At 43.9% G+C, this 18,023-nt stretch overlaps 1 protein-coding gene across 1 annotated transcript; it reads right to left on the reverse strand.

Annotated features, from left to right (window-relative positions):
- Nucleotides 1–4,544: 4,544 nt before the first annotated feature.
- On the reverse strand, nt 4,545–16,147 carry FBXO40 (F-box protein 40). Its single transcript, XM_026054282.1, has 5 exons — nt 16,042–16,147; nt 15,387–15,426; nt 15,182–15,197; nt 7,067–8,959; nt 4,545–5,088 (listed from the first exon to the last, which is right to left on the reverse strand). The coding sequence occupies exons 1-5, from the start codon at nt 16,145–16,147 to the stop codon at nt 4,891–4,893; spliced, it is 2,253 nt and encodes a 750-aa protein (XP_025910067.1). The 3' UTR covers nt 4,545–4,890.
- Nucleotides 16,148–18,023: the final 1,876 nt, after the last annotated feature.

Genomic DNA, 18,023 nt, shown 5'->3' on the forward strand with positions numbered 1-18,023 from the left:
GCTGCCCTGGGGAGAGGGGTTTCCAAAAGGCCTCCAAGCCCAGAAGACTTTACAGGAATAAAGCCAGTCTCAGACCTCTTTTGATTTCACTTTCACTCTCACAACGTGACAGCAGAGACACATTAACTCCTTTTTTGCCAAATATCTGAGTCTGAGGGCTTAATGGTCAGGTCTTGAGGAAGCAGAAAAGTGGGGCTTTTGACTGGGATCAAGGGGCATTCGCAGACCTGCATGTATTTTATTTTTTCACTGTCTGAGTCTGTGTTAAGGCAGCCTCTTCCTGGTGCCCTGTKACGTGCTGTCTCTTCCCTTCTGTGCACACCAAGCCCCGCATGAAGCCAATAACCTCTCTGCACATGTGGCTTTTAGAAGACTTACCCTTCCTGAGAGACTTTGGGGTAGAAGTTGGTTGGTTGGTTGCTTTGGCTTTGTTGATCCTTAAAAGGAAACACTTGAGAGGTGGTTTGCTCTGAGGCACTATGACACAGCACTGAGAGCCTGGCAGCTTGCCATGCCAGAGCCAGAAACCAGGAGAGCCTGCGCTTAGAGCAAAAAAGATATCATGGAGAGAAAGCAAGCTGCTGCACAGGCATAAGATAGCTCTGATGGTATTTTAAAGACTTTTTTTTTCCTGCCTCCTTGAGATACAGTAGGAGAAAATGGCTGCTTTTCTTCCTCTGCTGGTCTGTTCTTCTCTTCATGGTCTTGCTAGCCCTGGCAGTGACACAGCTTACCCTTGCCGTGGGCTGCTGTACTCATGTACACGTCCAAGCAAGTCTTGAGGCAGGTTTACTCCTTGCATCCCAATGCCATCTACATGTAGAGCTTTATTCCTACTTGGAATAGAGCCCGAGTCCAATTAATTCTTCCTGCTCCTCAAGGCTCCACTGGAATTGCCTTTAGGATCCCTGCTATTTTTATGTGCGCTCCGTGTCTGGCTCTGGGAGCAGGCTGCCTGCTCGGGTAGAGCTGCGACAGGCTGCGGGAAGAGCCCATCACGAAGGGCTGCCCCGTGAGCCGGGGCGGCGCTCCGGGGCTGCCGGTGCTGCTCGAGGCAGAGCGTGGCTGCTCTGCGGCTCGCGCACGCGCGCAAAGGCAGCTGCTCTCCCTGCCGAGACAAGGCTCCGTTCCCTAATTTATTTCTCCAGCTGCTCTCAAGGGGCCAGAACGACACTTTGCGCCTACAGGAGCCGATCAGGCCGTTTTTTTATGCAGAAGTTGGAGGAAGTCTGTAGCCAGTGCTGAATGAATTGTGGCTTACTGCTTTCAGAGAGGTTCAAACAGTCATAATCTTAGCATTGGTCTTTCAGAAGCAATAAACTGCTCGACTATTCTTTATAATCAAATCCTTCTAGATGTTTGGCAGAGTTGAGTCTTCCTGTTGTTCTCTAGAGCTGCAGTCCTTTGCCAGATGGATCAGCCAGCCTAAAGGCCCTGGTAAAAACCTTTGCAGCACACTAAGCTAGCTTGTAAATGCAATTTTTCTGTCTAGGTATGCAGTCCAAGATGTCCATTTAATGCTGCTGCTGCAACTACTGGGAAAGAGCTGTGTCGTAGGTGTTTCTGGTTTTGTACGCAGGGAGCTGAAAGACATTAAAATAAGCACCCAGTAGTAAATGAAGTGGGGAAGACTAGACAGCAAGGAGAGAGAAATTACTGGTTGCGAAGCATCAGGCCAATAGCAACAGCTAAAGGACTATCTAGTTCAGGTGAGGGAGGTGGAGGAGGTCAGGGAGTACAGATGACTATATACTATAGGGTATCTCAGGTTGAAGTCAGCTGCGAATGACTCAAGATTGTCATTGGACATAGAAGGAAWGCTCTAACAAATCCCACAAGGAATTATGCTACAGTGAGAAACTAGCTTCACATGTATGAACTGGAGAGTAAACTCCGATCATCATAATTGGGCTTGGACCTATGTTTTTCATTATAACAGATAATAAATTCCTGCACAAAATAGTCATTGAAACAACAAAAGATTACTTAGTTGTAAATAGCAATTAAGTCTCAGAGCAGCTGCTCATCAAAAATAAATTTGGACTGTATGATCATAGTTCATTTCCATATAAATTAAGCAAGAACCTAAGCAAAAGCAGGTCTGTACATGAAGGGTTTTTTTCAAAAGCGAAAACATCAAGGATTTAGAAGAACTCATCAGCTTAGTCTATAGAGGTCAAAATCCTGAATGTGGAAGAAACCCAGAATTGCTGTGAGAGATGCACAGCAGTTTTGGAACTTGTATCCCAGGTAAAGWAGCAAACTTTCTTCTGTAATTACCTAGATGCTCGGCCAGAGCCGCCATGTTATGTGAATGGTGAATAATAAGAAGGAGACAGACTTGCCAAGAAAAGTGCTTACATGTTTGCAGAAATAATGTGACATGTCAACCTGCAAAAGAACCTTCCAAACATAGAGAAAGTTTTTCAGCAATATAAATAAATAACTGAATCAGGAAGGATAAGGTAATTATGCAGAGAGGAAAAAAAATATAACGGATATATAGTTCTACATTCAGGAAAATCAAACTGAAGAATCAAACTGAAAACTATTTAAGTCAAGTATTTCATTGGATTTTTTTTTTTAGCCATAATACTTTTTATTCTTAAGAAAACAACAAGGAGTTACAGACCTTTACAAAATAACATTGTTCACATAAACTTTATCTTGTCAGTGTTCACTCAATTTTGGGAGTTGGGGGCCTGGCAAGTACTTTCTTCCTCCACTCTGAACTTACTGTATTTGTTGCTACGTGGCCTACCCTTTTGTCCCATAAGAAATATCCTCCTTCGCATGTTACTGTATAACACTGAATGGGAATTCCTAGCCAATTCCTCAGAGAAGCATTTTCTAGAAATCATTTGTGGGTAGCGAACGATGRATATGCAGGAACATCAGAACTGTGACTTTTCATGGTTTACCATGGCCTCTCAGCTCCAATCTTTCAACAACATGCTAGTTTAGCCCAGAACAGAAGTCACACTACAGAACAAGAGTCACGATAAAGCTTGTAATTCAGAACAGAGTGCAATTTACTGAGTTCACTAGGCTCATGCAATTTTACTTTGTCGGTAGAAGCCAAAATGAATAAAGATAATTTCTCCATCCCATTTCTTATGCTTTCCATATACTCTACTGAATGTGTCTCTGCTCTACTTTCCCATCCTTTTTGTTTATGTTGAATTGAATTATTTCCTTAGAACACATTTCCAGTCCCATCACCTCTTCCACATCCCATTTCTCTTCATGCATGTGTATTTTTACCTTTTTCCACTTGCCTCTCGCCATGTCACTTTTACTCTGCCAGGTCTGCTGTGTCCAAACCACTTACTTTCCTGTTTCCGATTTTCCTACTCCGTTGCCCTGAGCTTTTTTTTTTGCCCTGCTCAGACCTCTCTGAAGTCCATGAAGCTGTCATTATGGTTCCTAATTCTTCCAACAACAAGAAATTTATCAGTCTCCAGCATGTGCAGAATATTGTTTTTGCCCTTCACAAGACATGTGAGCAGCATTAATGGGATACAAGCCATGAAGGTCGAAAGCATGAGGTGTAAACAGAGAACAACCTCTGTGATTTGCTGGGTCAGATTCACTTTCCCAGTTTGTTCCCTCCACTGCAAAATAGCTGTTTGAGAAAGTAACAAATGCCATATTTTTTTCTGGTYGAATCTATCAAGCTGGCTTTCAGGAAATGTTTTAGGTCCTAAATTCTAATTAGATGCCTAACTTTCTAATGGGGAAGTTTCCCTATTTATTTTTATTTTCCATTAGTCAAATTATGAGCCTAAACAAGGAATCTGAAGGTTAAATCTGAGCCCAAGCCTCCCTCTTTAGCACCTGTGATTGTGTAGGACCATCAACATCAGGCTAGCCTGGCTTATATGCTCTGTTTAATTAACCTGCATCTGACATACAATCCTCTTCTTGTGTTAAGTGAGAATTAAAGTAAGAAGTTTCCAGCAACTGGTATCTGTTAAGGGGGGGGATTCACCGTTCTGAGTGGGACTTTGCTGTACCGTCTTCCCTCTTCCAGAGGGAAGTCCATTAACYGGACTAATCTAATCTGTGGATTTTCAGCTTCTACTGTATAGCTGAACGATAAGCTGTGAATAAATCTTATTGATTTAATCAAATTTACACTTTACAAAAGTATGCATATATATTTACCAGGGTGAATTTTTCTTTTTCTTGGTGATTTAAGACCCTGTATATCTCCAACACATGTTATGGCAGTATCCAAGGGAAAAGCATCAAAGTCTAGTCTCCTAGATGTTGTATCTTAACCCAGGTTGGTCCCTAGAGGTAGTGGTTGAGATGTTTCTCTAACTCACACCTTTAATGACCACACTTGCCAAAGCTGCAGGCACCTGCAGTCTGACATTGGCATCTTCTTCCACATCTCAGAACACCTTAGAAATTTCTGTCAGGTTAGAGGGCACCTGTCTGTGTGCCCAAAACTTCTGCAGGCAACAGAGAGGTGGTGCAGATCTAGTCAAGCTGTACCTACGTAAATGCAACTACATTAACTGCTCTTGCTTCTCTCGGGGACATGGTGTCAGAGCAGCTGCCTATCTTTAAGGTTGCCAAGATGCTACTTTCAAGCAATATCCTTATTACTTTCTCCAGGTTTCTCAATTAAGCAAATAACAGAAAAAGAAATAAAAAGAACATGATGTCTATGAGCAGTGTGCCAGAACCCTGTGGATGATGTTTTAAAAATTAAATTAATGCAGGGGGGAAAAAAAAAAGCACGATGTTCCAGATACAGCTGGAGGAAAGCCAATTTTCTATTTGCAAAGGAGAGCTAGAAACAACAATCTTTGCAATCCAATTTTCAAATCTTCTTTCAAATGTCCTTGGAAGGAYCATGGGGAAGGAGATGCAGGTCGTTCAGAATCTGCGCTTGAAAGTAGAGACCAATGTCTTTTGATTCTGCTCTTGAGGTTCACACATGCTTGTCAGCAACACAGGCTCCTTCTTATGCTCCACGTCGTAGAAAGGACAATTCTTCAGGTGCTCAGCCATGCTTATAGCATCATTGAACTGCCATTTGTTAACTGTGGAGAACAGGCTGCTGAACTGCCAGATCTAATATGTGGGGAGCGGAAGAAGAGAGGGAAGAAAAAGTGGGGAGACAAGACTGGAATGTTAGAAAAAAAGTAATAAGATTTTTTAAAAACTCAGTTGACATATGCTTATATGTATGCTACTTGTACTGGACAGACTAGTGAAATTTTGATCATGCAGAGTTGGTATAACAAATAAAAATATGGTCTGCACAGTTATGTACCTCATACTTGCTCTTTTTGCTGCTTTTGTCATCAGCTGCCTTTTTTTTTAATGAGAAAGCATCCTTCTACAGTGTTTGGTGCTTATACAGTACTTAGGAAGTCCATTAGGATATTAGGGAAATCCAGGACAACTGACTACTGCACATCTACAGAAAACTATGYCACATATATACAGTGTGCAAAAATGGAGATTAGGTGCATCTGAGGTAGTTATAAAGCTGAGTAAACAGAACACGCTTGTGTAATACCTCTCTCTTTCTCTCCCTCTGTCTCAAAAGAAAGACTGAAAGACTAAATAAAAGTCACCTTCTAGCTGAAAGCATACATCAGAAATTTGGAAGTAACCACCCCCTAGCAAGTCTAGGACATCTGGGAGTTAAAGTTATTTCTAGAAGAAATCCAATCTTGTAAAAATAGGAATGGTGCAATTTTTGCCCAAAATTGCACAAAAATGTGCAATTGCATAAAAATGTGCAATTGCACAAAAATTTGCAATTTTTGTTTGCAGTGGTAAGACTGCAGTTAATCACTTTAATATTTGCTGTAACGCATCAAATCCATTTTAAAAGTCATATTAGATTTCTATTCCCCTAAAATGTACTTTCTTCAGGTGGTTGTGATACAGTTCAGAATTACCTGCACCTATCTTAGTCCTATGTAATCATAGATATTATGCACAGCCATCAACAAGCTCAGTTTAATTACAAATGGAGTGTTTCAAAGCAGAGTCTATGMATCAAAAATAAATCAATATGCGGTAAAAACAGACAGCTAACATGAGAGGGCTGGGTATTCTTTAGAGAGAAGGCTGCTGGTTTGAAATTATGCTGTACTAACTGGAGGTAATTGCTATTTGATTACTCAACTGGAATTTCTTCCTTCTAGTGAAGGAAGCCACATCCTTCAGTAAATGACTTTAATGGCTAATTTCTGTTTTGGATTTGGTTAATTCAACTTGCAGCCATTGGTTCTTGCTATGCTAGACTTAGAATTCACCACATTTTGTATTTTCTCTTAATGGGAAGTGCTTTTCATGAATTACTAAGTTTCCTTTAGGCAATACCAATAAGCCTTTAACCATCAGGTGGAAAGCCAGGCCATTAGATCATTTTTGCAACTCTTCTGTGGATTTCYCTCTCTTCTTTTATGTAAGAGCAACAGCAAGGCTATCAGTTAGTTAAAAAAAATCCTGCAGTAACTGTTTTTTTCATATAGTATTTTAACTGAGCTGTGGTCATATATTTCTTTCAGACTGTCCAAGACAGTCAGTTCAGGTGCTCACATCCCAAGAAGCCAGASTTTTATGACAGCCTTGTGAACCATGAAAAGCTTTGTGAATAATGAAAACCCTGGGAGGTTGATGTGAATCCTAAGCTCCTTTCACAGTCACATATCCTTTTGCTTTGCACTTGTTGGTATTCCGAAGCATATTCTAGTGTCAAGATGCCCTAGGCCAGCTTGTAAAGAGAAAAGAAGAAAAAGACAAATTTCAAGTCCTTTAAAAAATTGTGTATAACCTTTAAGCATCAAGTATTCTCAAATCACAACACCTATCCTAAGAAGTTACCCAAAGCAAACCTGTGTGGGAACTTGCAGCTGGTCAGTAGGAGCTCATTTATACTTCCCTACCTTTGCTTTCCTTCCCTCCACCCTCTGTGTGGCCTCATGATCCTTCCCCCTTTCTTACGTGAAGCTTAACTTGCTATGCTTTTTTTTTTTTTTTTTTCCCTGGAGAGAACCCATGACTATTTTTTCTCCCAGGATCAGTCACTTGCCTTTCTGCGAGCTCTCCATGAAGTACCTCCATGGGAATATCTTTTTTTCTCCCAAACCAGCAGGACCATTCCCCTCTCTTGAAGAAGAGTGGCACAGATTTCCCGCATCAGCACTGATACTTGTGATAGCTGAGATAAGCTGAAGCTGTCCAGGAACCCAGCAATGTACTTGAGCACTTCCACTGGTAGGCTACTCAGTGAGTCTTTATTTCTCCCTCTGCAAACCACTGTGGAGTTGCATTTCCCCGATTCCACAAGGAGGGTATCAACCTCTGGCTTAATAGCAAATGTCTTGAGAGGCTGGCTGTATATAACCTTGGCCTTAAGTCCAGCAGGGCGGAAGTGGTTTTGGACATAAGTGCATCCCAAGTAGGCCAGTGGGCAGCGATGCTGGAACCATCCATCCAGACATGATTGGATATCAGCATGCACATTCTTGAAATGTGATGGGAACTCATCCCTCCTGAAGAAGTGACTGCACGTGAATGTGAAAGCCGAACTGCTTTTGTTGTGTCTCCTTGTTACACATTCTGTGTAGAGCTCCATGTGAAGTTCGGGTGGGCTTTTTTCATCCACAATATCTGCCAGAACAGCAGTGGAGGAGAAAGGCTCCACCTGAAAGTTGTATGTCTGTGTTGCAAAATCCACAAAAAGGCCATCAATACCCCTTGCTTCAGAGATCTCATGGCCTTTCAGTTCTTTTTCCAGTGCACATAACAGTGTGGTTTTAATTATATTTGCTTTAGGTAGTTCTTCTAGGCTTATTCCCAATTCTGAGGTGTCTACCAACTTCTCTGAGGTTGGCATCTTGTGTCCCAAGGCATCTCCTAGCCGTGCTCTTTTGCCACAATAGCTAACTGGCACTTTAAAGGTGTAGACAGTCTTTACTTCCTGAGCTTCTAAGTTCCCATACACAAAGTCTTTTTCTTTGGGAGTGCAAGCAGCAAGCTGACCAAAGCGTATGAGCATTCCCCCGTGATGTACCAGGTACATATTGTAATCAGCTACACCAACTTCTTTCTTCAACCTCTCCAGGACTCCTTCTTGCCAGGGAGCCAGTCCTGTCATTTCTGCATTTGATGATACCTGTGCAGCCTTTTGGTCTTTTGCTTCTTCTGCATCAGGTGCTTCCTTTGCCTTCTTTGCAGAGGTATCAGTGCAAGGGGCTGATGCTGTTTTCTTGGAAGCCTCCTTGCTCTTTTCTCCTGCACTGACTGCTGAACCTGTTACCTTACAGGCCGAGAGCTCTTTGCTAAAAATGTTCTCCCAGGTTTTGTAACCCCCCAGATCCATTCCTTCTTTGTCCTTTGCCAGTTCCTCACGCTCACGTTGACTAAGCTCAGATGATTGGTTATCACCTTGGGAACCATAGGTTAATCCTCCCACAGCACCTTCTTCCTCCCCTGTGTTTTCATCCATTAGCTCTTCCACTTCACATTTTTCCCTCCATTCTGGAAACAATTCAGCCATTTTCAAAGTCCTGAAAAGTATCTTCTGGTCTCTGAGGGCCAAGGCCGTGTCAAGACAGTCTTCATTCAAGGTTTCCTTCATAATGTTCTCATGGAGGGTTGTGTCTGAATCCACATTTGGCCAGCGATTCCACTCCATTGAGCAGCAGACAACACTGGCTGGACAGACCTGAAGGTGCTTTGCCAGCTTAAAGCGGGCCATGGAGAAAGGACATCCATAGGCTGAGTTGAGGCAGGAGACGTGCTCTAAGGGACACAGCAATTGATGCTCCTCCTCCTTGCACATGTGAAAGGTGGCGCCGCAGTGAAGGCGGCAGCTGATCACCATGCAGGAGATGGAGAGCTCAATCGGTGCACGGCAGTGCCGACTGAAACATCGCTCACAGTGCCTGTGCTGCCCAGCGGGAGGCTTCTGAGCCCGGTGCTGCGTGTGTCAAACACAAGAAGAAAAGCGTTATTGCCTGGAGGAGCAAGAACGGTGGTCAGATTGCGTGGGTTTGATTTCCACACAGTGGGTGTTCACATGCTGTTTTAGAGGAGATAAGACTGTGGGCAGATGWCTCCTGGTTACCTATGGGCAGTGACCCCTCTCTTACAAGGTAGCCTGATAGCAGCAGTATATAGGTAGGATCTTAGAGGTCTTCAGCCATTAGACCAACAGAGGAAGCAAAGCTTTGAGAGAGTGAACTAATTTCTGTCCCTCTATTTGCACTGATTTGGTCTACTCCAAACTGCTGAAATAAAGACTGCAAAATAAATTATGTGAGGGCAGAGAAAGGTTCCCCATTTCCTCAATTTTATTTGTGTAGGAAAGATTACTTTTTTTTTCCTGCTCCATAGGAAACTTAGTTGGTCATATGGCCATTGGAGGTTGCCATGTCCCCACTCCTATATTCACATGAATATTTCACAAATGAGCCTTCTTTTTTTTTCTACAGTAGCAAAGACTGAGAATGAGGGATGTTTACAAGATAACATTTTTTAATCAGCTAAACAGCTTGGGTCAAGGCTGGTTTGCCTGACCTTCCTGGCTCTGCTTCCCTGATCTATCAGTATATTCCTAAATGATGCATCATATTATGGAACAGAGACTTTCCTTCAGGTTGATTTCTCTGTCATATTYGCTTGGAGGAGCCAAAACCCTGACTAAGGTGATGCTTTGGGCTGTATTTTCTGGAGAGGAGCTCCAGAGTGCAGTGGAGGCATTTCAAGGTTGTACTCATGCAGTAAAATCCATTGAAATCCATTTCTCTTTTCTCTCTCTCTCTCTTTTTTTTTTTTTTAACAGACCAAAATTCCCATTTGGTGATCATCTTGATTCCTTTTGCTATTTCCAGTGAGGGTCAAATAGATATGAAGGAGGAGAAGAGAGGCAGTCTATGCCATGCTCCATTCAGCACTGCAGTGGGGTAGTCAGAGCAGAAGACTAATGACTAATATCTAACCTTGGCAGAGCTTTTTGATAGGAGAGGTCAGGTCTGAGCAAGCTTTTTACAGGATACCTCTTTAAGAAATATATATATATATATATATATATATATATATCCCTCTGGATATTTTAAAATCTGGATCATTTATTTATTTTGGAGAATGCTCCCACAAACAAGTCATCATTGCTCTGGTTTTCAGTTAACTTCTGAAAACACATTGTGGAACATTACCTGAAATGGAATAGGTGATTGTGACTTCATTATGTTTTATATACTGTTTTTGAAGGTTTTGTACTCATACCAAGTAATACCATAGTGGGCCAGAAAATAGGGAACCAGGACCCAGGCAACAAGAACGGAAATAAACAATACCAGTCTAATCTCTGTTTCCTAATTCAGCTGCCGTTAGACAGCTCCATAATTTAACATTCTGCAACTGACAGACTGGATTAACAGAAGTAGTTGTGAATGCCAAGACAAATGTTTCAGAAGTTTCAATCAGCTTTATCATGTAAACAAGCTACATGTTGTCTTAAGGAAGACTGCATTTCAGTACTCACAGCTTGGTACTTCTTTGGTTTCAAAACATATATATATATTTTTTCCAAACCTCTCTTTAAAAATCCGTAATATATAAAGGAAATATAATACTCTCGAAGTCCAGTAACAAAATTGTTATTGTAGTGTGTTGTTGTGCTGTTTCAGTGGCTCATCTTTCACACTTTCACCCTCAGGCCATAGCAGTCAGGAACCAGGCAGCAGAAGCTAAGATGTCTGGGGAAAGCACAGCACGTTGGTTCCTGCCCTTATGGAAGACTGCACRTATGTGTTGGAATTTGATGTGCATTGATTGTGCAACACATCTTCATCTCATTTGCTGTGACTGCTAACACCGACCAGTCGCCTCTTACTGAATCAGCCGCATCTGCCCTCCTGCATAGGCATCCTGCACAGTCCTTTGTGGTCCCTTTACCCGGGGACAAATGTACGCAATGAAGTGTAAGCTTGAGTACCTTGGACTTTCTTTGCACACATGGGATAAACTCAAGAAAGCAATGCAGGAAAGTAATATTTCATAACTATCTGTTAGCGCATTCCTTGCCTTCTTTYGGTTTCTGCACTGGATTCTGCACAGGGATGGCACCATGATACTAGCTGGGATGGCCCCAGCCAGGTCCAGCCTCTAAATACACGCTCTTTAGGATGATATCTGTTCCTCTTTAGACTGTTTAGTTTGATCCACCCCTGTGCAGCTCAGAGAAGTGAGAGAAATGGATATATTTCTCGTTGGCAGCATCCCTGGTACTTTCATTCTTGTAGCATTCTGCTGCAAATATAATTTCTAAAAATAGTCTGAGCTATGACTTGCATAAGGTCAGAGGAGGGCTGGGTACATTACGCTGCAGTAAAAACATGAATGTATGAACAATACTTTCCACTGCAACCCTMACTCTCAGAAATAACTGATACATAAAAATATATCCTGAGGCATAGGCCTTATGGTTCTTACAACCACAGAAAAGATGGCTTGCAAAGTTTCTGAGCCTCCTTCCATATCTACATTATTGTATGCTGGAGCAAATCACATCAGAATCATTTGTATAAAGAGAAAATAATTTTGTTTTTCTTATGAAAAGTGAACATACCAGAGTATTTAGACCCAGAATCAATTTTCACRGTTATTTGGATCTGCCAAAAAAATTTAGTTTAGTATACGTCATCTCTAAGTTGTATATGTTGTTCTGTCAGACAAATCATTTCTATACTTTTCTCCTTACTATTAAATCTCRTAATATAGAGTCCTCTTAAAGAGGACAAAAAGAAAGATTTTTTTTTTTCTCATATATATTATTCTCTGCCAGGTATTTTGAATGTGTCTCATACTCTGACATGCTGGTATTAGCTCTGCATTTTAGTTAATGATATTATTATCAACGCTCAATTTACAATCAACTTTCAAAACACTAATAATTTACAAATTCTTGCCTCACTAAATTTGACAGATAAAATTCAGAGAGATGAGACACATCAGACAGAGAAACAAGGAGTATGTAGATATATTTCACTACAACTTGCAATATCTTCTAATAATTGGGTTTAAAAAATTAAAATGTTTATTTGAATTATCTTCAAGCTACTGTGGAATGAAAGGATGCAAATTATAGTCCACATTCTGTCCACTTTGGTAAATCTTTATTTTTAGACTGCAATGACAGCAAATCAAGCAAGGTTTAAAAATATACAGCTGCTATTCTAACTGCAGATATATCTGTGTTTGGAGCAGATCTCTTCACTGACAATGATTTATGGTTTATAAATTAAATAGATTTTATTTTGSTAAGTGTATATTTAATTCAGTTGTAGTCAATGAGCCAAAACAATACTTTTTTTTTCCTGTTTGTTATCTGCTATATGCGGAGAACTAAGATAATATATTACATTTGGGTTCTTCTTACAGAGTCAAGAGGTGACTCCCATTTTAGGGAACTATCAAAGACACCCACCAGAAACCTTTAATAATTGGCTTACAGAGTGCCTCTGAAAAAAGATCACAAATCAAGATTAAAAAAAAAAATCTTTTGAAGACATACAAATGACAGAAACAGCTTATAAAAATCTCAGGAAACATTGCAGCTAAGAATTTTAAAGTTATGTATGACACTCATACCACAGAAAAAAAAAAAAGTATTTTAGAGGAAACCAAATATTTTGGAGTATAGAGGACAGATAGCTGGAATTTGCTATTTCTTTTAATTCTTATTACCCATTATGTGGCCTTTATCTTATTTTCAGCATAACACTTAAAAAATTAAGTACATAGTTACTAATTTCCTTGCAGCCTTTTTGAAGATATTTACTATCTCATTAACTGAGTGGTTCACAAGCCATAATGAATTAATCTTTGGAGTACTAGAGGTAAAAAGATATTATCTAGAGGTAAAAAGATATCTGGCAGCTGGGGCATGGAAGGATTAAAATAATCACAGAGAATACTTTAGATTAAAAATATATGCCACCACAGAGATACTTAGGTTCTGATATTTCACTTGCAGCTGGATGCCTTCAGCACAAAGCCCCCAGGAGAGATGGAAAACATTCTCTAAGGTGGCATTGATATCCCCTTAAACTAGAGACCTTCTTTTTTTTGTGCAGTGCAGCGTATTGCATTTGGCTGTGATTCTGGGGAGACGATGTCCTGTTCTTTGATACAATGAACTGAAACTAAAAAGCAAATCCAAGAATGCCATCATCTGGCGTCAYAGTGACCTCCAGTTTAGCCTACACCCTGCAGCAGGGACAGCGACAACTTGACTTTGCCTTAGGCGTAGCGCGTCGCTGTCCTCCGCGTGCCGCCTGCGCTGCAATCGCTGTCCCATGCACGTCCTGCCAACCCAGCTTCAAATGAGCCACACAGTGACACAGGTGCACCTCGGGGTGGCTGGAAAGGTGGTGTAAAAGCTACAGGTGAAATGTTCTTCAGGAACTCTAGTGAACTGCTACTGCGTGCGTGAAAGCCACAGTTTAAGATATAATGAATAGGATATGGAGAGCGTAAAGATTTTCAGTGAGACGACTGTCCTGTCAGAAAACCCCAAGAAGAGATGGAGATGATGCCGGGACAGTTAGGGAGCCTTTCCCTGTATTTTTATCTGGGCATCAGCTGACTGAAGCTGGGCCGTTTTATGGCATTAACTGTTGATTCAGAGTTACTGAAAGGGCTGGAGTTGCCTTACATTGAAAAAGAAGTTCTAAATGGGCAGAGATGCTGTGGGTCCCCAGTACAGGGCATCAGTCATGCAGAGACCTCAGCCCCTGCTCCCTGCTTTGCTTTCCTTGCAGATCACAGCAGTACATCAGATCTTCTCCAGCTCCCTAAATGCGGCATGCAGGACTGTGGAGCTGACGAGAGGCCGGGGCATCCCTGGCCTCCCACCCCCACAGACCTGAGATGCACACACGCAGTACGGAGGCATGGGGGGCTGTTTTTGCAATGTTTATCCAGGAGATGCACTAGTGCTCTACCGGGAATAGGAGGGGAGGGTTGAGGGGAGGCTTAGTCATGTCTCTCCTTAGACAAAGGCCAAAAATAAAGAAAAATAAATTCCATGTGTCGATGCGACCCCCTGGGCTTGCAGCATGGTGCTGGGCAACACAGCACGGCCGCAAACAGGGCCGGAGGATCTTGTGCTGGGCCTGCCGGGGAGTGCCGCGGAGAGCAGGCGGCGGAGCGAGCAGGGAGGCTGCGACACGCGGCGCCCTGCAGCGCCCCGTGCGTGTGAGGGGTCCCTGGGCTCTCCCGCGTACAGGCAGACGCTGTGAAGCAAACTCCTAACTGTGCACCAATAACTGGCAGATGGGTTTAGTTCTGGTTTAGGTTCAATAGCCACTTTGAAATAACAGGTTTGAGTTTAACTGCAGTTTCAAAACATAAAATAGTTCAATCTTTTTTTTTTTTTTTTTTTTTTTTTTATCTTTGGGTTCAGGTTCTATTTTACTCCCTGGTAACAGTATCATTAACACACTTCTCTGAAGTCTTCTTGAGAAAATCATTTGAATGGTTTTAAGTAAAATAAAACAAACAAAAAATTAGCCCAAGACAGTTGCCCAGCACCGAGAATTTCAGAGCTAGTGAGCTATGAGAGCTAACTCATAAGAGAATAAAAACTGCTAAGCAGAAATAATGCCAAATGGCACAGTAGTGCCTGCAACACTTCTGGTTCTTACTCCATCATCTTTTTATTCAGTACAATTTTGCATTTGAACATATTAAAAGTAATTGGGTTTTAAGTCTTAGCATTTTTGCCACAAGATTGCTCCTGCTTCATCTCTGATCCTTAGTGTATCTGCCTGTATGCCTCCTTTTACTTTTCCCCAGCTTCTTGAAAATTACAACTGAATTTTTGATTTACTGTTGAGTCTGAAGTTCCCATTTTATAGTCAGCATCTTTGTCAAAACAAAAACAAATACAGTGTCTCAAATCATGTCAAATCCACTGAATAAATAATGGAGGTTCTGTTTTTAGAGTAACGTGTCACAAAAGTTAACAGCTGCCTGTCTTAGGGTGTCATTTAAGACAACTTCTGTTTGATTATTCTACCTCATCCTAGCCACTAAGATTATTTTGAAGGCATGTCTGGATTTTCATAGCTTGGCAGAGTAACCATCACACAAGCTTTGATCAGCAAAGACTCCAACTCCACTTACAAAACCTTACCTTAATCATAGAGTCCCTGTGTTTGCACCAAACACTTGCTCACTTGGTTTTGCTCAGCTGGGCTGAAGTGAGATGGATAAGGGATAACTGGAAGCAGAGAAAGAGGACGGAATGGGAGGGCACCGAGCAAGCCCAAGCAGAAACATCAAGCAGTTTGGGATGTTAAAAATAAAAGCAGTGCATGTGACCATGTAGGTCAGCTTACAGAGCAGCCTCTTCCACTGTATTTATTAACGCTGTAGCTACTGGAGTGAAACATAACAGAGAAAACCCAGAGAAAGAAGTAACCGTGTGCTCTGTCCTGGGTACTTGGAGGTGCAGGTCATATTTTCTAGAGCTCTGCAGGTTTCCTGTCACTCTCTGAGGAAGATTTGGTTCCCATTTTGTTCACTGCACAGCAAAGGGTTCCAGGCAGCAAGTGGGAGAGAGCCCTAGGGGTGCATTTTGCAGTGCCTCCCTCCCCAGCCACACCTGGCAGTAACAGCCACGGTAAGTAACCTTATTTAAAGGTTAACATGGGACTATCGCAAAATTTCAGGTACATATATAGTGAATGGGCAGAGAAAGGTGCTCTGCAGTGTCGGTGACATTCAGGTAGTGCCTGAGATGGACGCTGACGTCGCACACCCTGTGTGTCCTTTGCCTTGGCAGCTGGATCTCTCTGACCGTGCATGGGAAAGGCCACTAGTTCTGAGCAGTGCCGGGCACCGCTCGCTGTTTGTCCGCGAGCCCCGAACAGAGCGGCAGTGAAGCCCCTTTCTTCCTTCATTTCTTCCTTCCTTCCCTCCTTCCTTCCTTCCTGGTGCTTGTCCAAACTGCATTTGGCTGCAAAGCCAGCCCCGGTGACCCTGCTGCGCTACGTGTACGTGTCTCCTTCACCTCGTGAACGCAGAGCACCTCGWCACGGCAGCGGCTCAGAGGTCCGAACTCGCACCACGGTTTCTGCGAGTCCCCAGGGACTCGCATGCTTTCAATCAGCGCAGGCAACTGTGTTTTCATTTTTCATGTTGAACAAAATGTCAGCAGGTGACAACCAAGAGCTGCTGGTGCCAGCTATAATTTCGTAGTGCTAAATATGGTGAACAGCCTGCTTCCATGGCCTTTTTTAGCAAGGGCTGCATTATCATGATACCATTTTCTATCGTCCCATTCCACTAGGGAAGATGGGGGTGAGCAGTCACATGTCTAAACCTGTATTTCACCCAATCACAACATTATCACCAATCTGTTCACCCCTTTCACCTCTCCTCCCAAACTCAAACCAGGGTCATTCTTCAACCTTGTCTCCCTGGAGTGCCTTTAATGCTGTCATTAGCTTTTTGGACTGTGTTTAAATAYATATCACTTTTATATGAACCACAGTACTTCTCAAAATTCTTTTGGCTCAGAGTAAACTCCCTCCAGCTGCGTTAACTGGGAGAACTAGAAATATTTAGTGCTTCAGAAGCAGCTGTTGTCAGAAATGAAGCTTCTCTCTATCTCCACTTTGCGGGTACCTGGGGTCAGCCTGCTCTTAGATCCCTGTGTTCCCAGGAAGCCTGAACTCTGGTGGCGCTTGCTACTGCTTCTGCGTGCTGCTCGGTGGCYGCTGCGGGCCAGGGAGCCTGACGTGTGCACGGCGCATCGGCCTGCTCTKCCTCACGTAACACAAGCCCCTGTGTTTCGGCAACGCTGCGAGCGAGGGCTGCGCTGCCAACAGACCAGCGGCATTTGCAGCGCTGCTTTAGGACATGGTATGGCAAAATCTGCAGCATTATCGCAGTTCACGCTCGACAAAAGGCACATGAGGGGGAGAAAGAGAAGCACAGAAGCACAGGGGCGACAGGGAGTGGGAATTCACCCCTTTCCCTGCAAAACAGGGAGTGGGAATTCACCCCTTTCCCTACAAGACACCCTTGCGTTGACTCGGCCGTGCCTGCAACCACGCTCTCGGCAAAGCGGGAGCCCTCGCAGGTCTCTTCCGCTGCTGCTCCCTGCGCTGGCTTCATTCGAGGTAGCCTCTTCAGCGACAACTGCCTGGCAATGCTGCCTATTTACTGCTACAGTGCAAGAAATGGGAAGCCCGTGGAAGAAATATGTAACTTCTTTCAGTTCTGTGGTGTGGATGCTTTGGGAGAATGCGGGTGCCAGTCTGCTTTATTGTCAGATCTGTGGGTACAACCACCATGCTATGCAGAAGGCCTATGTTTTATATCCACGTGCATATACGCATTATACAYATTAGACATGTATTATGCTCTCTATATAGAAGAGATACGGTGCTCAACTAGCAGCTGCTGTGGCTTTCCGTGCTAACGAGGCCGTTAACCACGGCTGTACTCATGGCTGCCGCTCGGCTGCGGCTGAGCCCCGCCGGGGCACGTTCCGCCCGGGCCGCGGCCTCACCCGGGAGCGAACGCGTCCGCGCGGGTCCGCGCGGGACCAGCGAGGCCTCTGCCCCTCACAGCGACTCGCGGCCGCCGGGGCAGCCCCAGGCCGCCCTTCCCGCCACGCCCCCGAGGCGGTAACGGCCGCGCGGCCCGGCCCGCCCCACCCGGCGGCGGCGCCTCCTCCTCCCCCCCTCCCCGCCCCCACTTCCGCCCTCGCCGCGGCCTTCTCGGCGCCGCCGCACTACRSCTCCCGGCATGCCCCGCGGGGGAGCGGCGCGCCCTCCCTGCAGCTGCGCCGGAGGCGGGGCGCGCGCTGCATGCCGGGAGCTATAGTCTTCCTGCGTGGGCCGCGCTTGGCCTGTGGGGGGGTGTCGTTGCCGCGCGAGGGGGCGCCGGAAGGGCTCCGCGTCCCAGAAGGCTTTGCGGCCCGGCCGGAAGCGACGCGCGTGCCTGGGCGCATGCGCGCCGGCCTC

The sequence above is a fragment of the Nothoprocta perdicaria genome, unplaced genomic scaffold (genome assembly GCF_003342845.1).
Source record: "Nothoprocta perdicaria isolate Ctin4 unplaced genomic scaffold, notPer1 scaffold_120, whole genome shotgun sequence".
Lineage (NCBI taxonomy): Eukaryota > Metazoa > Chordata > Aves > Tinamiformes > Tinamidae > Nothoprocta > Nothoprocta perdicaria.